This window comes from Lissotriton vulgaris, chromosome 3_2 (genome assembly GCF_964263255.1).
Source record: "Lissotriton vulgaris chromosome 3_2, aLisVul1.2, whole genome shotgun sequence".
Taxonomy (NCBI): domain Eukaryota; kingdom Metazoa; phylum Chordata; class Amphibia; order Caudata; family Salamandridae; genus Lissotriton; species Lissotriton vulgaris.
The window spans coordinates 180,023,601-180,050,014 of record NC_141690.1 but is presented as its reverse complement, the minus strand read 5'-3'; the positions used below and the strand labels follow the sequence as shown (position 1 = coordinate 180,050,014).

At 45.7% G+C, this 26,414-nt stretch overlaps 1 protein-coding gene across 2 annotated transcripts in view; it reads left to right on the top strand.

The window, feature by feature from the left end:
• Window positions 1-26,414, top strand: part of HTT (huntingtin) — a 2,178,328-nt gene that overhangs the window by 1,508,810 nt on the left and 643,104 nt on the right. For both annotated transcript variants that reach the window (XM_086964158.1, XM_086964157.1), the window contains one exon: window positions 22,872-23,085. In XM_086964158.1, coding sequence (XP_086820284.1) covers window positions 22,872-23,085 — 214 coding nt within the window. The remainder of the gene's footprint in view (window positions 1-22,871; window positions 23,086-26,414) is intronic.

Here is a 26,414-nt window from a genome sequence, read left to right as displayed (position 1 = left end):
GTGTGGGTGTTGAGTGGGCTCTTGGGGGTGGCTTTTGGTGTTGAAATTGTTCAAGATGTCCCTATGGGTTGTCCTGGGTGTGGGGAGTGGGAGATCACCTCGTGGTTGCGAGTGAGATTTGGGAGGCATTGACTTCGGGCAAGGTTCGCTGGCTGTTAGTTGGGGTGGGGGTTTAAGGAAGGAAGGGGTGTGTGTGTTCAGTGGAGGGCTGGAGAGGGGGTGTGTGTTGCTCTGGCAGCTTGAGGAGGGGGAGAGAAATGAGAGCTATTGGAGGGGGGGGGTTGTTCAGTAGGTGGTTGAAGAGCCTCATCAGAGATGGGGCTCTGACTGCTAAAGGAGTGGGGGAGAGAATTGAGAGCTATCAGGTGGGAAAAGGTGGGATGGTGGGTGGTGTCTGGAGGGGGGAGGTTGGCTTTCAAGGCAGGAAATTTGAGGTTGCTTTGTGTGACCTTCAGGATGGGCGGCCTGTTAGGGGATAGGGAGTTGGATGGGCGGGGCTGTCTAGAAGCGATGGGGCGCTGCGGAGCGAGGGGAAAAGGGAGTCGAAAGCTTCTATGTTGTCATTGTTGGCTTAGATCATGACTGCCATTGGTGTAGATGGTCACGGAAGTGTAGCCGCTGTGTGAAGGGCGGTTAGGGAGTGTGATCGTTAGTTTGGAGCTAGGGGGGTGTTAGTTGTTTTAGACATGAGCAGATGCGATTTAAGGGTAGCGTTCCAAATAGCAGGTCTTGCGGTATGGAATAGGAGGTCCATTGTTAACTGGCCTTTGGAGGAACCGTGGTATATGTCTGCTTAAAGAATTTCTGGGTGTTGTTTCATTAGTTTGTGTTTCAGGTTTCTTTTTCCTTTTGGTGTGAGATTGGGTGGGAAAAGGATGGAGAAGGAATTTGGGCCGTAAGGTTTCAGTCCGCAGAGTGTGGGTTGGTGGTAGGGGGAGGTTGTGGGAGGTGACATTTTAGAATTTGGTTTGGGCGGGTTGCCCAGAGATTGTGTTCAGTCTGTTGGTCAGAGAGGTTCTGTAGTAGGGGATCTCTGTAGCGCCAAGACTCCTCGGCATAAGTGCGCTTAATAAATAATTCAGTCAGTCAGTCTGTGTATAGTCATAATCTGTGAATAGTCCCGCCCATGTGAGGGGACTCCAGAGCAATCAAAATAGTCTCTTAAGTCGTCCTCTTCTGTCGTCCTGCATAGACACTTAAGAGAAAATAAAACACAAATAATGCAGCCTGGCATTAACAAGGCTACATTGGCCAGTACTTCATCCTGAAGTGAAAAGGATAGCCAAATAATATCATTACATTTTACACATTTTACAGAGTTTCACCACACATAGAGAAACTCCCCTTCACAAAAATCCTTTGCATGATAGAGAGCAATGGTTGGACAGACAAGCCTCATAGGCTGCCATTAAGTGTCTGGAAAAGGGATACAGTGCCTTTAAGGAATCCTCCAGAGACCCTTGGTATCCCATGATGCACAGCCAAAGGCAAGAAACTTTCAGTTCTTTTTTCCGGCTCCTGCTAGCAGGACCCTGGAGTATTGAGCTCTACCTTTTAAGTTTAAGTTTAAATCACTTCTAAAGCGCACGTACACCTGACGGTTTCATGGCGCTAGGGTTCACTTAAGCCTCAATTAGCAGGAATAGGAGCCAGGAGACAAAGGGTAACTCATTGGGGAAAGGCTTGTGAGAAAAGAAAAGTTTTTAATGCTTTTCGGAACAGAGGATATTGCGTGAGGGACCTAAGTTGAGAGGGAAGTGAATTCCAGAAAATAGGAGCGATGGTGGAGAATTTGGAGCCACCCCATTTTTTTCGTCGAAACCGGGGGACAGCCAGCAGATGTTGGGAAGATGATCGTAATTTTCTGGCCGGGGTATAGAGCTTTAACTCTGAAGAGATAAAGGCCGGGTTGAATCCTGAGTGAGCCTGAAAGGTAATACAACCCATCTTGAACAATGAGCGTTCACGGATAGGGAGCCAATGCAGGGATTTCAAGAGTGGAGTAACATGATGTGACTTGGCCAACCTATAGACTAGTCGAGCGGCCTGGTTCTGGACTAGTTGAAGCCGTCAAACACTGTAGGTGGGCATACCGCAGTATAGGGCATTGCCATAGTCTAGTTTAGAAACGACCATAGCCAGTACAATAAGTTTTAGAGCGGGGAAAGAAAAGAAGCGGGATACCTTACGGATGGTGCGGAGGGAAAGGAAAGAAGAAGACACCACCGAGCTCACCTGGGAGTGCAGAGTGAGTTGATCGTTGATCTTGAAACCAAGCGCTTTAACGGAAGGGGAGGGAGAAGGAGGGGAACCCAAGGAAAGGGGCCAAAAAAGAGAGGACCAGGGACTGGCACAACCACCTGTCAAAACCAGTTTGGTTTTATCCGGGTTAAGTTTCAGGTGGTTGTGGCTCATCCAGTCCCGGAGGAAAATCATGATGGTCTGGAAATTGGATATAGAATCTGGGGATGAAGAAAGATGAAAATGAGCTGGAGGTCATCCGCATAGTTAAATACGGAGACCTCCATTTGTTGAAGGGCGAAAATAAGAGGGGCAATATAAAGATTAAAGAGTAAAGGGGAAAGGGAGGAACCCTGGGGAACCCCGCATGGAACGAGAACTCGCCCAGCCGCACTGCTCAGGTGCGGTCCCTTAGGAAGGAGGATAACCAGACCAAGGCTTCTCCGCCGACCCCAGCCGCCCCGACACGGGAGAGTAAGATGGAGTGGTCCACCGTGTCGAAGGCGGCGGACAGGTCGAGGAGGACCAGGGCCTGGGGATGGTTGGTATCCATACCTTCTCTAAGGTTGTCAAGCACGGAAAGCGCCACAGATTCGGTAGAGTGAGCAGGCCGGAATCCGGCCTGGCGGGGGGCTAAAACCTGGTTTTCTTCCACAAATGAGGTAAGGGCTCGAGTTACATGCCGTTCCAATACTTTCCCTAAGAAGGGAAGTAAGGAAATAGGTCGAAAGTTGGCAGGGGCAGAGGGGTCGGCACCAGGTTTTTTCAAGATGGGAAGAATAATGGCTGTTTTAAGAATCGGAGGAACAACGCCCTGAGAAAGGGAACAGTTGAGAAAAGAGAGTGGGAGTAGCACACAAGTTGTGAAAATGAGCCTGAGGATGTGAGCAGGACAAGGGTCTAGAGGGGAACCTGATTTAACCAGAGGTAGAAGAGAGAGAAGAGATTCTTCTGTTAAGAGGGGAAATGAGTCAAATCGAGCCTTTGGAGAAGGGCTAGGAGGATTGTGGAAGGAGGGAGATGGAGGAGGAATGTTGACTTAAATTTTGTCCAAGAAATAAGTATTCAGTGAGTCACAAAGGGACTGTGACGGGGGGGGGGTTTGAGAGTGGTTCTATCGGCATAGGCAAGATTGTGGACTATGGAAAATATTTCTTTTGCCTGATTGTCAGCGGTTAAGATTTTAGAGGAGAAATATTCCGTTTTGGTAGTTAAAATGTTTTTTTATATTTGGACAAAAGAGAGGTGTACTGTATTTTGAGGTTAGGACAGTATTGGCGTCGCCAGGCACGTTCGGCATGGCGAACTGAAAGTTTCAGTGCCTTCAGTTCATCACTGAACCAACGGTTGGAATCATTGGGCCGTTTGGAAGAGACTCGTCGAAGGGGAACAATAGAGTCGCAACCTGACACGAGCCATGAGTTGATAGAATCAGCTTGGGTTGTAAGTGGTAATCCAAGTAAGTCTGGACAGAGGGGAAGAAGAGTGGAAGCCACCAAGTGTGAATCAATCCGGCCCCAGGAGCGTGCCCAAATATTTTTGGGAAGTGGGGGCTTGGAGGTTAAGTCAAGGGGTAAGGAAAAAGAAATCAAAAAGTGATCATACCGGGGACAGGGGGAAATATAGAGGGACATACCGGGCAGTTCAGAGACCAGATCTGGTCAAGGGTGTGTCCCTTGGTGTGGGTGGGGGAGTGAACGTGGGAATTAAAGTTAAGGGAACGAAAGGTGTCAGAAAATTCTTTGGAAATAGCACATTCAGCTGGGTCCGAGGGCCAAAAATTAAAGTCGCCTAGCACCAAGATGGAAGAGTTGTTAACCGCTAGGGTGGCCACCAGGTCTTGGAACCCAGGGAGAAAGGCTTGGGAAGGTTGGGGTGGGGGTGATACATAAGTAGACAAGTAAGAGGGACTTTGAAGGAAAGGGAGCGGATTACTAGAAAATCCGATGTGCCAATAGGGGAGAAAGTGAGGGGCTGGAAGAGAAATTCCTTCCGAGCAATCAATGCGACACCCCCGCCCACTTTATCCGAGGATCGATCGGCTCGGAGCGCGTAATAGGTGGCAGGGAGAGCTGCTAATAGGGAAGGAAGAGAACTATCACAAAACCAGGTCTCTGTGAGGAATAGGAGATCAGGTTTATGTAGATCTAAAAGAACAAAGAGCTCATGAAAGTGCTTAACAGCGGAACGGGTATTAAGGTAATAGATGGAAAGAGAAGCAAGTGGGGGTGCAGTCGGGTACTTAAAGCAGGAGGCGGGAGAAAGCAGAGGGAGAAGGGATGGGGAAGTGTGGCTCACTGGTTAGAGCAGGCAGACCCTGAAGCAGAGGTCAGACCCGGGACCAGGGTTCAATTCCCGACGCGGCACGGTCTTGAGCTCAAATGTCCATGGACTCGATAATTCTCGCTTCGGTGCCTGACCTAATCATGGGTTCACACTCTGCAACTCTGGGCATTAAGCTTGCTTAATCTCCACAACCGCCCCCCCGCGGCGGGATGCCTGGCTTTCACCTTGGGGATGCCCTGTAGGGGCTATCTCACAGGGAAAAAGCCAGGACGGGTTCCCAAGGCAATCGCGGAGATACCCCTTCGGGGGTCGATTCAGGCGCTATTTAAGAAACATAATAATATTAATAATATTAAGGGGGGGGGGAGGGTGAGGAAGATGTGAGTCCCAAGCTGTAAATAAGGGAAGTCACAGACTCATTTATCGTCCATTGGCCTTGAAGACTGTGAAGTTGAGCCGGCGTGTAGTGTCTTACTGGGGAAGGGGGGGTGGCCCTTGGTCCGGTCGGTCGCGGACGGGCGCAGACGGGCTTGCCTTAGGCGCGCCTTTGGCGCGCAATCGTCGCGCCCGCTGCGCTCGTCCGCTGCGCTTCCGGTAGGGACACATACTATATACAAGTGGAGGAGAGGGTTGGAAGGGGGCGTGGCTAACGCAGGTGGGCTTATCCTGCTGATCGCGGAAATGGCAGCAAGGATGACAAAAAACACCTCGCCCGCTGCAGCGCTAAATCCGCTGTGCGGGGGTGTCTATGACCGAAGAGGATTAAATGCGCCAAGGGTAGGTAAGTGTGCAGTTTAAAAACACAAAGAAATACAATTTTTTAAAAGTAGCAAGAGATCGTTGCTCCCGGCTGTGCCTCAGGAGAAATAGGTGAACTGGGCGGCGTTCGTACTCAGCGCTATATGTAGGCTTGGTGAAGGGGGCGTGGCCAACGCAGGTGGGCGTATCCTGCTGATCGCGGAAATGGCGGCAATGATGACAAACACCACCTTTTTGGTTATACCTTCAATTTTTTGAGCTTTTTCAGTGAGATTTGTGTTTCACTCGACGTCTGGGGTGTTCCTCTTCCTATTGCTGTCTTTTTTGACCAGTTTTGCCACTTCTATCTTGTCGAAATGCCAGCTTTATTCAACAAGTGCCCTGAGTGTGGTATGAAGAAGGCCAAGTCAGACCCTCACAGAGTATGCATACTCTGCCTGCCTTCTACCCATGTACCTGACTCCTGTGATATTTGCTATTCTTTCTCCAGGAAGACCCTGCGTGACAGGGAGAAGATTCGTCTCCAAGAGCTGGAGCAAAGGAGACAACAAGAAGCAGGTGGGACCTCTGGGCGTGGAGGGACTCTATCTTCATCCTCTGCACGTGCATCGGCCTCTATGGGGCTCCCCAGTCAAGAACAGGCCCGGAAACAGCACCGGTCCCGGTCGATGGCATCGACATCAGCGTCGAGAGGTATGACTACCATCTGTTCCCCGTCGACCCAGGGCTCTGGGTCGAAGTGACGTCGACGCTCGACGTCGAGACCTCGGACGAGGTCGAGGACTTCACCGGCATCGACACACCATCGTCGTCGTGCTGAGTCCCGAAGAGGCAGGCGCTCGCCGTTGAGGCGACACCGCCGTTCGCCATCAACGTCGACGCGGAGATCGACGTCGAGGCAAGGGAGATCGACTTCAAGGAGACGGAGATCGACGTCAAGGAGATCGACGTCAAGGAGATCGACGTCAAGGAGAGCCACCTCAAGGAGAGCCATGTCGAGGAAGGAAAAGTCGACGTCGTAGAGGAATACATTTTCCTCGGACGGTATCTAGTACCTCTGTGGTGAGCGTTTCCTCATCGGAGAGTTCCTGGTCGCGGCGACGCCGGCGCTTTTCTTCTGAAGAGTCTACCTCCAGATCATCCTCTCCGAGGCCTGCTCGTAAGAAGAGAAGAGTACTTAGGTCTTTGGAGTCTGACTACTCAAGGACCTACTCTCCCTCAAGGCCCAGTACGCCTACTCCGCCAGCGCAAAAACTTCCTCCACCGCCTCCTCCTCCTCCGCTTCCAACTGTGCAGCCAAGGCCTTTGATTCCGGCTCTGCCCCGGTAGGACGCGGACGGGCGCAGACAGGCTTGCCTTTGGCGCGCCTTCGGCATGCCGCCGGCTCGCCCGCTGCGTGCTTGTGTCAACATGAATAAGTACCTGCCTATATTATGTAGTCTCCGCCCACCCACCAATCAGCCCTGCTGTGCAGCGGCTGTCAGTTCCCTGCATTAGACCGGTAACCGACCGGAAGTGCCTCTATCGGGAAACAGACTGGAGTGGGGAGACAGGTATGCCTGACCACGGTGAAATATTTGCAATTAAAACTTGTGAGTCAGTTTAAAAGCATACAACAAACACTGTGCAAACACGCAAGATCGCAGCAATACAATTTTTTAAAAAGGGAGCAGCGAGCGTGACAGCGTTTCTATCAGCCCACCACACCTAAGCAGGGCTCTCTCCTGGTCCCAGGAGGACAGTGTTGTCTCTCCTGGGGTCGATGGCTTCTTGCATCTTCCTCACACACATGCACGCCTTCACATGAGACCGCTGCAGGAATGTCTGGAAGATCATTGGGACCAGAAATGAGGAAGCTAGGAGGACAGGATAACACTGTCTCAGCACGCTCAGCAGTCCCTGAAGTGGTGGTGTTCAGCAGAGAATCTCCTCAAGGGCGTTCCATTCCACAAGGACATTCCAATACAGACCATTGTGACGGATGCTTCTCTCCAGGGCTGGTGAGCGCATTCGGACCATCTACAAATTCATGGGACGTGGTCCCAGGCGGAGTCCAAGTACCATATCAATTTTCTGGAACTCCGAGCTGTTCACTTGGCACTGAAGGCCTTTAATCCGTCCTTCCAGACCAACTCCCTGCTTGTACAGACGGACAATACGACCACGATGTATTACCTCAACAAGCAGGGAGGCTCGGGTTCGCGCACACTGTCTCAGGAAGCGCAGGCAATCTGACACTGGCTACTAACCAGAGGACTGACGATAACGGCTACCCATCTGCCAGGTGTGCAGAATGCTCAGGCGGACGCACTAAGCAGGCTCGTTCAGGAGAACCATGAGTGGGTCTTAAAAGACGAGGTGCAAGGAAACCTCTTCGAACGATGGGGCACTCCAGACATAGATCTGTTCGGCACCACCGAAAACAGCAAATGCCGAGACTTCGCCTCCAGGTTTTACCAACCGGGGACTCTGGGGAATGTGCTATGGATCAGCTGGTCGAACAGCTTTCTGTACGCTTTTCCACCCATTCCCCTGATTCCGGTAGTGCTCATCGAACTGTCTCAATCCAGAGCGCGGATGATCCTCATTGCTCCGGAGTAGCCTCGACAGTGGTGGTTCGAAGACCTGCTCCAACCCGATATGCGGCTTCCATGTCGGCCGGACCTTCTAACGAAGTTCGGGAGGCAGATGGTGCACCCCAACCTCTCCCCGTTGAGCTTCGCGTCTTGGCTCCTGAGATAGTACAGTATGAACACTTGAACTTACCTGACAACTGCATGGAAATACTTAAGGAGGCTAAAAGGCCATCCAATAGGACTTCCAATGCCTACAAGTGGAAAAAGGTTCTGCATTTGGTGCACATCCAAGAACGCTGATCCTACCTCCTGCAAGGAAGATGTCATCCTTCCATACCTCTTGCATTTAGCTCAATCTAGCCTTAATTTCCATTCTATTAAGGTTCATCTTGCAGCATTAACTGCGTATAGGAAATTCCCTTCACAAACATAATTTTTTCCAGATACCTGTAATTAAAGACTTTTTGGAGGGTTTGAAGAAGGTGTTTCCCCCCATTAGGCGTCCTTCGCCTTCATGGGAACTGAATGTGGTACTGTCCAGGTTGATAAAGGAGCCTTTTGAGCCTATTCATAAGGCTTCTCTGCAGCATTTGTCCTGGAAGGTGGCTTTCCTTGTGGCTATAACATCGGCTTGCAGGGTGAGTGAGATTCAGGCTTTGTGTTGTCAAGAGCCCTATAGAGTATTTCATGCTTCCAAGGTTTTTATGAGGACTCACCCTAAATTTCTCCCTAAGGTGATATCTGATTTCCATGTCAACCAGACGATCACATTACCGAAATTTTTTCAAGATTCATTCTCTCCGGCACAGAGGTCCCGTCATTCACTTGATGTGAGGCGGGTGTTAACATTCTACTTAGATAAGACCAAGGACATTCGTAGGTCAGATCAGTTGTTTTTGAGTTACGGTTCAGTCAGGACTGGCCTTGCCACCTCCAAACAGTCCATATCTAGGTGGATTGTGTTCTCTATACAACTATGTTACCAGAAGGCTAACAAGACACTAGGGGGTAAGCCTAAGGCTTATTCAACTAGAGGCAAAGCGGCTACAGCGGCTTTGCTTCGTAATGTTCCCATTGCAGACATCTGTAGGGCGGCTACGTTGAAGTCTGTCCACACTTTTGCTAGACATTACTGCCTGGATTCTGATGCCAGGACAGATGCGCACACTTGGCAGGCTTCCCTGAGGAATTTATTTGCAAGTAAGGATTTTTCTTAAGATTTCTTCCATCGCTGGATTTGGTTGTTGGGATGGGCTTGCCATTCTATTCACAGATTATGACTATACAAAGAGATCCCCTACTACAGAAGGAGTAGTTTCTTACCTGTAACTCCAGTTCTGTAGTAGGGGTATCTCTGTTATAGTCATAAGCGACCCACCCTCCTCCCTGGTGGAAGTAAATGTTTTTTTCCTGGATGCTACAGGCCTGGCTTTAAGAGACCTTCATAAAGAACTAAAAGTAAGTTGCCTTTGGCTGTGCATCATGGGATACCGAGGGTCTCTGGAGGGTTCCTTAAAGGCACGGTATCCCTTTTCCAGACATAATGGCAGCCTATGAGGCTTGTCTGGCCAACCCTTCCTCTCTATCATGCAAAGGATTTTTGTGAAGGGGAGTTTTTCTATGTGTGGTGAAACTCTGTAAAATGTGTAGAAATGTAATGATATTATTTGGCTATCCTTTTCACTTCAGGATGAAGTGCTGGCCAATGTAGCCTTGTTAATGTCAGGCTGCATTATTTGTCTTTTATTTTCTTTTAAGTGTCTATGCAGGACTGCAGAAGAAGACAACTTAAGAGACTATTCTGATTGCTCCACGGTTCCCGCACAGGGGCGGGACTATTCACAGATTATGACCATAACATAGATACCCCTACTACAGAACTGGAGTTACAGGTAAGAAACTACTCCATATGATTGTAAGGAGAAGGAGTTGGTACCCTTCTCTGTTGCTAGGTGGGGAAAGGGTTTAATTGCCCCTTCTGATCGTAGGAGCTCAGTCTTAGAGTCTGCGGTGTGGGTTAGATGTGAAATTGAGGAGTGGGTGCTACTCTATTGCTTATCTCTTCAAGCTATGAAAGGGGTGTGTAGTGGGTTTTCAGGAGAGGTGATAAAGGGCGGTGGTTTGCGGGTCCGATTGGATTCCCTCAGTTAATTTCCACACAGACTCCTAGCCTCTAGTTAACATTCATATTTCCCCACAGGGTCTGATTAGACCTAGGTTAACAATTATGTCCACAAAGGGTTTGTCTTCATAAATTCTGCGTTGTTGGAGAGTTTTCCGGTGAAGTAGAGAGATCAAGGTTGTGCTGAACCTCCTGTCATCTTTCTGAGTTGCTTGATTATTTCTTTAGTAGTTCAAGTTATTCCCCACATTTGATGATCTTCCACGCTTACATTCAGACCACATTGGTTACAAGTTTACCGGTGCACTGGAGACATTAGGGGCGGGTGGCCGCCATCTTAGGGACAGGCCCCGGGTAGTGGAGGAGCGAAGATGTGCTGCACCTCACGTCATAGTTTGTAGTTGGTGGTGACTGGCTCGAGGGAGAGGAGAGGAAGGGTCTAGAGGAGGTGAGAGTCATTTTCGGGAGGTAGGTCAGAGGTGGGAGTCCGATTAGGGATTTGGTGCCTCCATCCTAGGGTCAGGCATGGGGAGCGTGCCTCACGTCTCCCGTTATTGGGATTTGCACGATCGCTAGGGTTGCTTGAGAGAAAGTCGAGGCATTGGGTAGCGGTCTCGCGTCTTCAGTTACTGGGATTGCGTGGCCGCCGAGGATATTTCAATAGTAAATAAATAAATAAATCAGGTGGTTCCGGTGAGCAAACCCTCTAGGGCTCGCCTCTCAGGCACTCACCGGAGTAGCCAGTTATGAGTTGTTCACGACAGGTCTCTGCATGCACAGCGGTGCTACCGATTTTCTATGCCCTTTCAAGTTTGGCTGGCCTGGGTCAAACTGCTGTGGAGTCCGCCAACTTCTCGAACCTCCCCGAGGTGCGGGCAGCCTGTATGCGGTCTAGGCGGAGGATCCACTGCGCGATTCGGGGTTGCCTGCTTGCTGATAGGATTCCGGTGAGTCGTCTTTGCAGTGGTGGGTCGCGGGGGCGGGGGGGATCAACAAGGAAAAGTTAGTTTTGGTTTAACTGCGTGTGAGTACTTCCTCAAAGAACGCAACATCCATTTTGCAAACCACAATAAAATGGTGATGGAAATGATTGAATTATGCTTGACCCAGAATGTCTTCATGTTTGGGGATGAAATTTACCAACAGAAAAACGGAACCGCAATGGGTTTTTCCTTTCGCCCCAGTTATGCGTGTCTCACGATGGGTTGGTGGGAGCAAAAAGTGTCATGGAACCCTGAGAATGACAACTTTGTGAATAAAACGATAACATGGCTGGGATACATAGATGATCTCTTTATAATATGGGACGGCACCAATGAAGAATTTGAGGAATACTTCCATATTCTCAATAACACCAACACCAAGTTTCAACCAAGCCACACTAATCAATAATATCGCATATGGCGAACTTTTGAGAATCCAACGGATATGCTCTGAAGAAAAAGAATGGCATAAACACAGCAAACAAACTATGAATCGCTTCAGGAATAGAAAGTATAACAAAAATGTTCTGGCTTCCTGCTTAGAAAGGATATCAATCCATTCAAGATCTAATATAATAAAAGTAAAAAGAACAAAATAAAGACAAAAAAGAAGATAAAAATCGCCTAATTACTACCTTCTCCACGGAATCGAAACAGATTGAAAAAACTTACCGAAAAACTGTAATATCTTACACCTTGACCCCACCATGTCTACCATTGTGGGAACCCATCCAAGTATTACCTACAGAAGAGCGAAAAAAAACAAATATGAACTCGTCCACAGCCACTTCAAAATGAAAAATCAATATATGTGGCTAAAAACAAAGGGGTTCTACAAATGCTCAAACTGTAAAGTATGTCAGATTGCGCAAAATATTGAGATTCGCATGGCAAACAAAAAGATGTGGAAAATCAATCAACTAATTAACTGCAAAAGCCAATATGCTGTGTATGTAATTGAGTGCCCCTGCATACTCAAATATGTGGGGAGCACAATTTGCGAACTCAGGCGCATCCTGGAACAAGTTAGGGCATCTATCAATGGTGATCGTAGTTACGCAGTTGCCGAACACATGGATATTTGTCATGGTAGGGATTGGAAACAACTAAAACTCTATGCTGTGGAGATAGTCAAACGCCATGTGAGAGGTGGCAATCGCGATCGAACCTTGAGACAAAAAGAATCATGCCACATTCTGGCATTTCGAACTTTAACCCCCAATGGTTTGAATAAAGACGAGGAGATGTACTCGCACTTACAATGAGAGACTACCCCTGCACAAATACAGAGACAATACTAGGAATATGCATAGATAAGAATTTCACCCTTTTCTTTTCCTATTTTTTATTTTTTCCTCCCCTTTCTCTCACTGCTTTTTTCCCTAATCGCCCCATTCGTTCTTTCTCTTCTTCTTTTTCTTCTCCCTTTCTTGTTCTCCCCCCTTTTGTCTTTAAACCCCGTCCCCTTTTTCTACCCTCCCCTTTATTTCCTTGTTTTCTTTTCTTACCTTACTATAGAATTGTTTTTTAAATGCACAGATAAATAATTTCACGTGTGACTCATGATGAAATGATGGCTAAGGTGGACAACTTCCCAGGTTTAGGAGTTAAATGTAATATTGACTGAACAATGGTCTGAGATTGTGACTCCTATTAAACTACATATGAGTAAATGTAACCTGAGGTACAAACAAAGTACAGTCCTTATTTATATGAAATGTAGGCCCACTAGAGGGCAGGACTGAATGACTAGTCTTCATGAAACAACGGCACCATAATGAAAAAGGGGTTAATAATTATAAATTCACAATCATGAAAGGAATGGTCTGTCTCATCAGGGATAACAATTTACATGAGGTGCACATACCATGGACAAACCGGTTACTTGAAACGTGGTGAGTGAACAAGAACTATAAATTAAAATTACATAAATTACATTGTTATTTGACCTGGGACCTAAGAATTGTATAAAGAACACAGTCACACAAACACTTACGTAAATTCACTTACACACTTCACAAATGTTTTTTGTTTAATGTTTATTTTACTCTTTATTACTAGAATTACCAGAATGCAAAACGCGCCCCACGAGGGATGGAATGTAATGCTATGCAGTAGATTTAATAAGAAACTATTGGTGGTGCTCTGTACCAGTGATCAAGGTCTGCTGCCAGACCGAAACGCGTAGGGCTGTTGGGCCTGTCCCACAAAATGCGATTGCCTGCAAAATAAATGATTTTGGTTTATAATTGTTACCCATGAGTGTAAAAGTAACCACTTCCTGAGAATTCTTTCAGTTAATCCCTGATGAGATAAGGTTTTAACATGAGTGCGATAATGTATATGATAAGACATTAAGGGCCACATGCATCAACAGTTTTAGGAAGTGCAAACGGTGTGAATCGCAAAATTCGGCCGTTTGCTATTCCTAAATAGGTTTTTGGGATGCATCAAGCATTTTTGGTAAAATCGCTATTTTTAGCGAATTCCAAAAATGCGATTGCTTTTAAGGAATCGCAAATTTGCGATTCCTTAAAAGCAATGCATGATTAATTTTAAAATTGCGAATTCGCAATTAGGGGGTGCAAATTACCACGAGGTTGAAACTTGTGGTAATTTGCGAAAATGTGTTAAAATGCTCTAATTTGCATTTCAAAACACTGTCATGTTACAGACTGAAACATGCACTTCAAAATACATTTCAGGGGTGCAGGGGGGGTCCTTTGCAGCCCCGTATTTAGCAATCGCGGCAGTCTTGGCTTTGTAAATGGCCAAGATAGCCTCGATTGGTTTTCCCCCTAGTCTCTTTGCAAACCCCAGGATTGCAGAGGACGAGCTTCTCACCGCATTAGCTGTTGATGTTAACTGCGGTGTCCAAGTTCCCCTTTGATCAAAAATAACCCCTAAATAGGTAAAAACTTTAACACTTGTGATAACCTCACCTTCGCAGAAGAAGGTTTTTTCTTTAAATTTGCTGCCTCCCGCTGACATAGTATGAGATTTACTCTTATTGACCACCAGGTCGAGACTAGACATAAAATTTCCAAATGAGTCAAGTAACTTTTGCAGGGCAATTGGGGTCCTGGCTATTAGCACCGCATCATCGGCATAGAGGAGCACCGGAATTGGTGCGCCCCCCATGCTCGGAATATCCTGCGTGGCTGCCATTAAGTCATCCTCCAAAGAATTCACGTATAACGTGAATAACATTGGCGCCAGTATACAGCCCTGACGGACCCCTCTGGTTGATCTAAAGCTTGCCGTACATTTTCCGTCAGTTGTCATTCTAATGCGGGCTCCCAGATCTTTATGAAGCTCCGCCAGAAAGTGTACCAAAGAGCTATCGAGGCCCATCTTCAGGAGCATTGCCCACAGTCTAGATCTATTAACAAGATCAAAGGCTGTGGACAAGTCCATGAAGCCAAGGAATTTACTTCCCCTTTTGCTCTAGTATATTTAGAAATTATAAGGTGGAGATTGAGGCATTGATCCTCTGTACTCCTCCCTGACCTAAATCCGTATTGTGCCTCGGACAGAATATTTTTCCCCTTGGCCCAAGAGGCTATTCTCGCCAGGACAACCTTCCCTAGAATTTTAACCGAGGAGTCCAGCAGAGATATTGGTCTATAGCATCTTGGGTCTCCTCTCTCCCCTTTTTTAAATATTGGTACTATCGTAGCTAAAGACCAGGTATGAGGGAATCCCACTGCAGCAGAAGCATTAAAAACTTTCGTTAAAATATTGGCCCAAAACATCGAATGTGCCTTAAACATATCCGCTGGTACTCCATCGGGACCCGGGGCCTTACGTCCTGCAGTGTCCTCTATTGCTCTGAGCACCTCAATTATGTCAAAGCTTACAGGCTCCAGGGAGGTATCAGTAGTAGGGACTACAAAGGGTTCCAGCTCCCTATTACTATAATAAATTTTTTCGAAATGACTAAGCCAATCTGTCTCCGATATATTAAGTTCCAGTACAGAGATTTGGTCACCTGAGAGTAAAGGAGTGTTAATAATTGACCAAAACTTTGCACTGTTTTTTAAGGTGGCTTTGTCCATTAGTTCTTCCCAGGCATTGCTCTTTAATTCGTTTTTACGCGATTTAGTGGCCATAGCAAAATCCTTTCTAAATTGCGTAACTAGGGCTTTGTCCCTTGGGCGAGTATTGAGTGCTTTCTTAAGGCGGTTATGTGCTTTACTGCAATTGTTATCGAACCAGCCTTTCACCGGTTTCTGTTTACCCCCCTGACCTTTAGCTGTGAGGCTTGTAGCCACGTACTGACAACCCACTTCAAAGGAGGATATAACCTCCTTACTCCCAGCGAGGGGGTTGGCACACACATTAAGCTCTTCAGCAACAGAAGAGGATAGATTTAAGAAAAAATCGTCAGGTACAACCTTTTCCCATTTGATTCTTCTCCCCTGATCCTTAACCTTTAGTGGCAATATAGACTTGGGGGGTAAGAGATGATTTTAACAACAGAGAGCTATTTACTAGCTCCAACCCCACAGGATTATGATCACTCATTGGCATAGCGATTGCATTATATGAAATCACATATTTAAGGAAACCTAATGAGACAAAAATGAAATCAATTATCGAATCACTAGCCCTTCCCGTATAAGTGGCAACCCGTGTACTATTATCATAGAACTCTGGTTCATACAACTCATTGTCCCGTAATAGATTTTCGAGCACCAAACCCTTCTGGGTATGTTCTAAATGAGGGGGGGAAACACTATCCGGCCCATCTTCATCCGTTATAGCACAGTATGAACATAAATGTACATTAAAATCGCCCATTAAAATGAATCGACAAAAAGTGGTTTGTTTTTCCTTGTAAAGAGTTAAAAAATCTGCTAACCATGCAAGGTGGACAGTTTCTGGGTGACCGTTCGGTGCATTGTAACAGTTTACAAGAAGCAGTTTACAGCCATCATCCAAATTTATCTCTAAAACAAGAAAATTGTGAGAGGCACAGTCAATCAAAGTAATTTTGCCCTTGATGTTCACCGATACCAGCGTCAAAAGACCACCTTTATTCCGGCCTGCAGGGGAAGGCAAGGCAGGTACAAAATAGGAAGTAAAACCATCCAACCAATAGTCACACTCCATATCCCATGTCTCTTGGATAGCAATAATATTATAAAGCTTTAGAAAGTCCGCCCAATTTGGGTCTCCCTTCTTCGACCTTAAGCCAGCAATATTCCAGGATAGCAGCTTGACCATGTCCCCTTTGACAGTTGTGATCTCAATTGAGCTATTACCATCCGCAACGGAAGAAGGTACAGGAACCGTGGGAATAGATTCCACTATAACATCGTCCACTGTACCCTCTCCGGCACCCCGTCAATCGCAAAGATCGAGACCCGAAAGAGCATCGAATCTGTTGTGAGTTGCAATAGGGGGTCCAAAAGTAAAGAGATTATCGCTTCCCTGAATCAGTCTTTGACTTGCCGATCTGGGCCCCACCGGGGTAAATGGACTTAGACTTTGTCTAGAGGAAGAGGCTATAGTGAGATGATTATAGAAATACCCTAGCGGGCGCACTTGAATACCATTGCTGTCCTCCGTCAATGATGCTGCCCGTAGGAGAACTGTGGCCACATGTTGTGGGTATTTAAAATTCACAACCACACAATCCCCTCTACATGTTTTCCTCGAGGGACCAATCCAATTTACCCTCCTGGTCGTGATAATTTCTCCGGCAAATTTAGTGGGAAAACCACATTTAGAAAATAACCAAGCCACCACTTTGTTTTTGAGGGAATCGTGAGATTCCTCGTGTGGCTCGGTTGTAGCTGGGTTATAGACCGGGACATTTGCCATCACAACTACATAGGGTGCGCAATCCGGGGGTAGATTAATAAAATTATTGCGCCTACTTTGTATGGCATTTGTGTTATGTGCGAGACCTGGCTTCGGATGCATCACAGCAGTGTCTACTGGCGAAGGACAAGTAGCTGAAGGGGCAATGAGATTGTTGTCAGCTCTGTTAACCTGAGGGGTTATGTGAGATGGTTTAGAGACTTTTACAGCATTTTTCCCTACAGCCTCTGAGCTCACTATACTAGTTGAAGGGAGTGGGGGATTAGCCTTAACTGGATTGGACAGCTGCTGTTCTAACAGGCCTCCTAATCTTGTTATCTCCGCATTAGCGGTATCTAGTTTGGCCGCTAGGGAGTTGAGGGAATCCTTGAGTTTTAGATCAATTGTGGCCTCTATGGTTTTAATTAGCAAACCAAACTGCTCAGGGCTCAAAGTAATACTTGTTTCTTTTTTGCTCTCTGAGTTCGGTGTCACCTTAGGGGAGATGTGGCTATCAGGCAAATGAGTGTCCCCCCTTCTCCTATGGGTGATCCTGCCCCCCCCCTCTTGCTTTGCTGCTTTCTACAGGTTCTAACAGGTCGCACGCTTTTATTCTCTTCAGCTACCTCTTCCTCAGAGTCCGAAGATAATTTGTCCAGCGTTATTGTGTCGGGGGCCTGATGGATCAGAGCTACTACTGCTGCACTAGCTACATTGGCTCCACCTAGCCCACAATCAGTGCTATTTTCAGTCTCTGGTGGCGCCTCCAACGGAGTTAATCCTACTGATGAAAGATCATGGTCTGATGAACCACCTTTGCCCAATGAAGCCCTTCTGTCGTTGATTTTGTTCACCATTTTGACTAGGAAATTGTCAATGGAACCTGCCCCCGGGACCACCTTATCTTTCTTTGTGCCCGACATGACAATAGTTCATACGGTCTTTATTTACGCCTTTGCAAAGGTGTCACCAGGAAAACTGTGCCCAGTATCTCAGGGTATATGCAAGAGAGTCCCACAGCCTCATACACCTACAAAGAATGATAGTGGCATCACTCACAGCACGGTGGCTCAAGTGGGAGTGGTGCTCGCCTCACCTTGCTCATGAAGGACAGTCCCCCCTACCGGCAGGCAACAGTAGGGTGTGTTGTAGCGCTATTTCGGCCCCAGTTGTATCCTCCCAGAATTTGCAATGTACAGGTTTGTCAGGGATACACCACCTCGGTTTCGAAGGAAGGGAATAGTGCAGTGATTGGGGAAGGTGCAGTAAGCAGGTCAGCCGCCGGGAGCCTCCAAATTCAACGTAGTTGCAACACACAATAGAGCCGTCTCGGGGGCTCCGCTGACACCCCCGCTTCACTGAGGCCTTGAACAATTGCAGCGTCTATTGGCAGAAAGGCCCAAGGCACAGTGGGCCCGCCGACTCGTCCTCCCCAGCTGCCGCAAGCCCTAAGCTTCTTAATGTCCTCTACCCCGTACCGGACCCAGCAAGTGAGACACGGCCTAGCACCGGGCCCGATTCCACCTCCGCAGCCCAGACCGAGTGCAGGTCCACCCACTCACCGTGTCTAGCACCGACGGGCGCTGCCGTCCAGCCGAGCTGAGTTCCCCGCCACACCTTCTCAGGGCTCCTCTCCACCAGGCCGCCTCGCTGGGCTCGCCGCTGCCCGCCGCGGTACCTTCGGCACCAGGAGATCCGCTCCGCGCCAATCAGGCCAGGGAAGCCCCCTCAGCTCCACAGCAGGGATCCCGATGGGCCGCCGCGCAAGATGTATAAGGGAGGGCTCCAGGCACGCCTCCCTCTCCGAAGCCGCTACCTCACGCCGGCGGGTCAACAATCCACCCCGCAGAGCCCTCGACGGGATCCCGCAGGCAGCTGGGAGCTCCGATCCACCACAGCTCATCTGTGTCCAGCAGTCGCCATTTTCCCTGTGTCCAGCAGTCGCCATTTTACTGTAGTACTCTATATTGTGAAGCACGTACTGTTGAAGCGAACGTGGTTTAGCAAGTTCCTATGGATGCAAAAGAGGACTCTTACAAGGTTTCTGAGACAGCTCGGCCTCACTGGAGTTAGCGGAGTTAACTTCTAGGACCTGAGATGTGCCTTTAAAAGAGAAATAGAGGAGCCTAAGAGGGAATCTAAGGATAAAAAATTGCTGGTACAATAAAAACTTCCAAAGCTATCAAAACATTTTGAAGCATAGTATTAGGTTGGATCACACTGGATGCGGAATAATTTCCTGCAGTGCAATGTAGGAAAGACTGAGATCATGCTTTTTAGAGAGACTCCTCTCCTGTTGACTCCGGATTGGTGGCCAACGGATCTCGGCCTCTTTCCCTCTCCCAAGCTCACAGCTAAAAACCTGGGGATTCTCTTAGACCGTGACCTTAGCCTGAAAGAACAGGTTACCCAAACAGCGGGTTCCTGCTTTCATGTAATCGGTCTGCTATGTCGAGTCTTCCCCTTACTTCCCGATTCTGCCCGTAAAACCTTAGTCCAGGCAATGGTTTTAAGTCGCCTGGACTACTGCAATGGTCTGCTGATTTCAGCGAATGATGCCTTGCTCAGCAGACTGCAGGTGGTGCAGAACACGGCGGCAAGGTTGATCCTTAATGTTCCACCACGGACCCCTTCCCTTCCTCTTCTTGTGAAATTGTATTGGCTCCCCATCCGTCATCGGATTAACTTCAAAACATGCTGTATCATCCAAAAGGCTCTGGTTAATCTGGGCCCTTCCTCCCTCGCTGAATTCTTTTTCCCTTCAGTTCCCCCCCAGATCCCTACGTTCAGGTGCTAAACACCTTTTGGTGGTACTTCGAGGGCCAGATTAGGAGGTAGAGCTCTCTCATATCGTGGGCCCCACCTTTGGAATGAACTTCCGCTCCCCTTAAGACAGTGCTCTGAACATTTGCAGTTCAGGAAAATGCTTAAGACCTTCCTGTTCTGTCCTCGCTGATCCTGTTGGAATATGCTGCCTTTTCTTACAGTTCTGCTGAAGCGCAGAGATACCCCTTCGGGGGTCGATTCTAGCGCTATACAAACAATTACAAATACAAATAACACACAACTAGCACAAGTGCCAAGTTATGTCTTGATCAGTGGCAACATCACCCAGGGGAGGCAATCAACTTCTACAAAGTATCCAATGATGCTGCATTCATATGCAACTCTTTGAAGGGTCTGCAAGATCACTAAAAAGTGCATGTCTGATAGCGCTCCTGGTCCTAAAGGCCTTCTTACAGCACCCTTCAAGAGTGACATTTCCTTTTAGTCATCATATTGACGTTGGTTGTTCAATGGGTGTATCACATCTACAAATCTCTCAGACTCCTGGCTGGGTTCAGTTATTCACCGCTTTTTTAAAAAGGGCTCTCAACAGACCCTAAACTTTATAGAATGATTGCTCTAATCGATGTGTATGCTAAATTGCATGCTTCTTTGCTACTAGTAGATGTGAAAGAATAGACCAATGAAAACCACCATAAGATCAAAATAAGCCCAAGCGCTGCGTGCAAGTGAGTGGATGGAGTTTGCAGCTACAGGAAATGGAAAGTGCATAACGGTATAATGTATAACAAATTATAATTTCAAGTTCAGGAGCCAATGTGAGGTCAAAGTTGGCTATATTCATGTTATGTTGTAAACAATTTAATTCTCTTTCCTAGATTGTAATATCTACTTTACAGAGGAACACCAGTTACGCTCATGATGGTTAGCTGTTTGAACTAAATGTGCGTTAATTACTGGAACGCTGATACAGATGTAAAACTGTTGTCAAACCATAAATGTTTTGGAACAGTATTGCCAGTAGTCTAATGATAAAATGCAAAATTGAAAAAATAATAACAACACATTTAAACAATAATGATGGGAGAACAATAGATTTTTAAACTGCCTCTGATACCATAAATAGAAATGTACTATGGAGCAAGTTGCATCGATTTGGCATCCCTGCTTTATTGATCAGGGCTAAAAAGCATCTATATCGAGTCACCTAGGTGTGATATGTTCTCTAGATTTCTCTAGAATGCAGAGTTCAGTTTTCTAGACCCCTGGCACCTAGGGACTCAGTCAATGTGCCAACCCAAGACAGAAATGCAACTACCCACCGAGCAATACTCCAGTAGATGCTGTTTTCAGTAACTAGATCCTCCATTTTGTAAAATGCAAACCACCAGTCATCCCTGATAAGAAATTGAGGGTGATCCTTTGTTATAGATAAGTTGTCATTGTTACTTCTGATCTCTTTGTGCAACCTAAATTTTGATTGGTTGAAAGCTGAAACAGCTAAGACATCATTGCCTATCCGCATTTGAGGGAAGACATGAAATAGCTCATCAACTGTTTTGGGAATAATCTTCTCCGTTTCGAATCTTCTATTTTGTTTGCATTAAGAAAGGTCTTCAACCTCACCTTATGGCCTGGGGTATAAAGATAACTTCTTTTTCCAGATGTGGTGGTATGCTATTCATTGCACCGATATGCCACATTGTTTCTTGTCTTAATATTCTACTTGATACGGTGCTCGGAGGCTGTGAATAAAAGGGAAAATGGGTGCTATCCTAGTTAAATCCAGCTGTCTATACGTAAATTGGCTACGATTTCTCTGTGATATAATTTAATTTGAAAATGCACTTTATCATTCAACACCTAGACTGCTACCAAGGGTTGGTAGAAGCCCAATCATATTCAGGCTATAGCTTCAGGATGTTGAGTGGGATGCAGGAATTAAGGTGATAAAATACTGTGTGTAAAATATCAGCTCCGCTTTCATTTAAAGTGGAGCAGAGTAATGTCATATTTTTTTCTCTTTAGAAATACCCATTCATAAGGTAATAGGCCATTCTTTGCTTTCACAACTTGCGCTTCAGAATAGAGTGACAGCAACTCAGCAAGTTATCAAATAACAGCATTAGCTCTCCTGACGCTTCTTATTCTGCTTATATAGCGAGGGGGCTATTCATTCTAACGTCCAGCTCTTACACTCATTCCACGAAATGGCAGGATCTGAACAATAAATGTCAAGAGTGAATGCTGTTCCTCTAGCAGTGCAGTCTAGTAAAATGGAAAATTGTGTGCCATCCACCAACAGGAGGTGGTGGTGGTGGAGGGGTACTAGGAGGGTGGAGGGGGATTCACAGGGGATCTCGCTATTGCGGAACTAGCGAAGAGGGTAGGTGAGTCGTTGCCGTCCTGCGCTGGACATGACACCATCCTCTGAGGTGTCTGAGTGACTCGCCTTACTGGCAGAGGAGACATACCCGCAAAATGGAGGTCTTCGAACAGCACTACAGGAGACACTTGATGTAGCGCTTTCCAGTGGTAGTTAGCAATTAGCTGCACCATTGAAGTGTAGATAGATTTTCACATTTAAGGTCCTGAAGAATTGTCATGGTATTTAGTGACCACAAGGCAAGAAACATGTTGACCCCGAAGAGATGAGCATAACTTCAACTGAACCCTCATGTTAGGGGAGCTGCCACTCTCCACATTTTTAATGGGGAAGATAAACAACCAGAATAAAGATCTTATTTGGAATATCTAACCTTTTTTAACACACTCTCTGCACTTCACTGTATCTACACTGACACGGGCCACACATCCCCACTTCATCAAACGGCAAAGGAACAAAAGATCTCCGACAAAGAGCCCTTTTGCAGATGCCCGTTGGGTATTGCAGCGCCAACCCAACGAGGAGCAGGTCCAGATGATGAAGCATGACACCTAGCTTTCTGGGTGTGTGAGGACCCTAGTTCCGCAATAGTGGGATCCCATGTGAATCCCCCTCCACCCTCCTCCACCATCACCACTTCCTACCTGTGGATGGCACACAATTTTCCACTTTACTAGACTGCACTACTAGAGGAACAGCTTTCACTCCTGACCTTTATTATCTGACAGGGCACTTTTGCTGGACCTCTTAACACAGCTCATCAGTCCCCCCCTTTTGAGATAGGATCTGAACAAAGGACGTTTTCAAACAGTGAACTGGAAATAAAAATTAAATGTATTAAAATTCTAGTTGAATATTATCTTAAGTTTGTATTGCTTTTCTTCTTAATGTAACGATCATCATTTTTTTACTTGTGATTTCAGGACTTTAACTTGAACCTGTTAGCATCTTGCTTGTGTCTTGGTGTCAGCAGAATCTCAGGAGAGCAGTGTAGTAGCCTTTTTGAAATTGCTCATAGAGTGACTCTTGATCACCTGACAAATACTGTTCAACAGCTTTCAACCAGTCATCAGGTTTTCCAGCCTTTGCAGTCATCTGAAAGCACCGACTACTGGAATAGTCTGAACGACCTGTTTAGTAAGTATGACAACTAATTGCATTATTATATCTGCCAAACCATAGTTTGTGTCATTTATGCGATCAAACATTGTAGTTTCTCAATTTTGGTTTCAAATGTTGCAAATTTCTACTTGCTGATGAAACATGTAACAAATCCTTTAAAGTATCCTTTAAGATACGGACAGTGTAATTTGTGATAGACATTACTGTTTAATGTGGGTTTCTTCAAGAATGCTTTTGGTTGCTTTCTTTCAACATTTGCCAAATGGATGTGGATTGAAAGTGCTCAAAGTAAAATCAGAAAGAAAGAAAATATATAGCCTTGATTAGGAGGACTGATCTTTGCACAGCAGTACTCTGGTTTTTTAAGCCAAGTTTAGGTTTCTGGGGTGCAACCCATAAAAGATAAAAATGGGTCAAATAAATAAAGGATTCCATATAAATGTTAAAAAATAACAGCCTTCCCCTCCTCCCCCTACTTTTAGTTGTCTTATTACATTACTTGTACTTATACTTGGAACCATGAATTTCTTATATATTTCTGTATGTCTTGTTTATTGTTAATTATGATAAAAACCTCAATAAAATATTTTGAACACAAAAAAACAGCCATCATTACCATGCTTTAGCAAAGGCTTCTCCAATGAGCAGCTCATGAGCTACTGGTAGCTCTACTGCAACCTGTAAGTAGCTCTTCTGTTTGCTGCCTACTAAATACGAAGCTTTTGGGTGTTTTGAATATATGTATTCTAAAATTGAGTGACCTAAGATGTAAGAAACCTTATATCTGTTCTATGTGGTGCTAGCGCCAGCTTACACAGGCTGCAATGGCAGGCCTGTAGTCACAGCATGTGTGGTCTCTCAAGGGTGGCACAATACATGCTGCAGCCCCAGGGCGACCCCTGGTGTACCTATGCCCTGGGTACATCAGTATCTTGTACTAGCGACTCGTACTAGCGAAATTGGCTATACCAGTAGCCAATTTCGGAGGCACAACAGTACTGTCCATAGTCTAATTAAGAGAGGAAGCACAGTGACTGGGATCCTGATTAGCATAGACTAGTCAAAAACATACTTACACCAGCTAAAAGTGGGTGTAACCATAAAAGCAGTTCCTGCTTTCCTACAATGGTTCTCTTACAACCACCAGATACATGTTTTTTAACTTCTGCAGCAGTATGAGGCATAATCTTATTAGGAGATTCCCAGAGATGCCTAAAACCAGTTTTTCCTAGGGTATCCATTAAACACCTAATCCACCCCAATGATCCACTATCAGTGCGGCTAAATAAATCATAAAGTGTATCCATAAAGCGACAAAGATCAAGTGTGCCCATACTCTGACCCAGTAGAATAATAGCCTGGGCTTAGTGCAAGAGACAGGAACTACAATCCCTAAGTTAGGTACATAGGAATTGTAGGTGTGTAAGGGGAAGTCTCAGTGTTTTTTTTAGGGAACCGTCTTCAACTAATTGACAATTGTGTGTTGCTTGAATAGACCCAAAGTTCTGCTCAATACAAAAAAGCATTCTAGAACTCAGCCTCCTATACCTTGAGAATGAGGGCCACCAAGATCCTCTCATTTTCCATTGCGAAAGGGGCTGTTGCACTTGAACAACTGCAGGCGGCATAACCATGGACATTAATGAAAAGTTTTTCACCCAGAGTTTTTAGTTGCAAGCCAACTCTTAGCTGGAAAATGATGAATGTTATGTGATGTGTGTATGAGTTTGGTTGGTATGTTTTGACTGTATGTGAGGTTTGTACGAATGTGATTTTGGTATGGAGATAATTTTGAATTTGTTGTTTTGTAAGTATTTATTGCACTAACCATGTTAGAACTGTAGATTTATTAGAAGTATAACAATATCTTGTCACCTCTGAATTATTGTACATACAGACTTAGCAAAAAATGATGGTTTCACTATTTAAGAAATATAATAGAAAATATAAGACTGAAAAAACAGATAAAGAAAAAATACATGTTATCACAAAAAATGAAATGTATGTATTCTCTGCAAGCTTTTTCTCTCATACTGTATAATTAAAGGATAGCCCAATAGAGCTAGTTGTGGCGGAAATTGAATTAGTGTTGGTCGAGTGGGAGGTGCTCATTTATGTATACAACTGGGCAAATGGGCCTCTTTTATTTATTTACTTATTTATTTGAGAGGTTTTATGTAGTACAAATATGACCCGTCAGGGTATCAGAGTGCTGTACAGAGAAGCACACATCATAAACAAGTATAGATGTAAATACTAAAACCGAACAAGAAACATAGATTTCTTTCTGAACCCTGCCTAATTCAGGACCATTTAAGACTCTGCTCAAGATTCAAGTCTGGTCAGCCCAACCCAAGAGAACATTTTATGCAAATTATCTAGGAGACTGATCAGTTGATAATTGTCTGGATCATATTTGTCACCCTTCTTATATAATAGAACAGTTCTGCACCAAGCCAATAAGGTGGTATTGGGGACCTGTTAATATAGTTTTGCACATGAATGTAATGTAGCACCCCAAAGAGTAGAGTCAGGTTTGTGTAAGTGGGCCAGTATTTTGACAGGGCTGCCCCTTTTCTCCTTACTGATTGCTCTAAGAGCTTCTTTTAATGTAATTGGCTTCATTTGCACAGACCTGTTGTATATTGTTTCACGGTGCAGTTCACTTGCAGGCAAACCTGAGGTTTCTAGATACATGAAGGAGAACTGTTCGAACCAGCGGCCTTCAGTGATATACTCCTCTGTAATATCAGTTATTCCTATGCCTGCACTTACAATGGCTCTAAATGCGTTGACGATTTCAGCACATTGTATTACATCATTGGTCTTTACCACAAATGTTTCCATTGTTACATGCATGCATGCATACATATGAGGGAACTTCCCCTGACCCACATTTAAATTTTACCTATAGCCCCATCGCACTGCCCTTAATTCCCCACACCCTTACTTTTCTCTGAACCTTAATAATCCCTTACCTGCCCCTGAACCTCAATAACCCCTTACTATCTCAATGACTATGACTATTTGTCCATCCATGAACCCTAAAAATCCCTCATTTCAGCCTACCCATAACTGAGCCCTAAAAACCCCATAAAACCTCTTAATTGCCCTTAGCCAACCCTGACACCCTTAAAGCCCCTTAATTCTCCGTACTAAAATAAATGTTAAAACACCTGCGTGGTAAAGACCCACTTTGTAAAGTGCCATAAAATGGCATGTGTGGTACTTACCTGCGTCGTAACTGTTGCGTGATAAATGCAGCCTGCTATAAAGCCCATATTGTAATGACACTCTACCACACCTCTTGTTCTGACAGATGATAAATACTGCCAATTTCTATT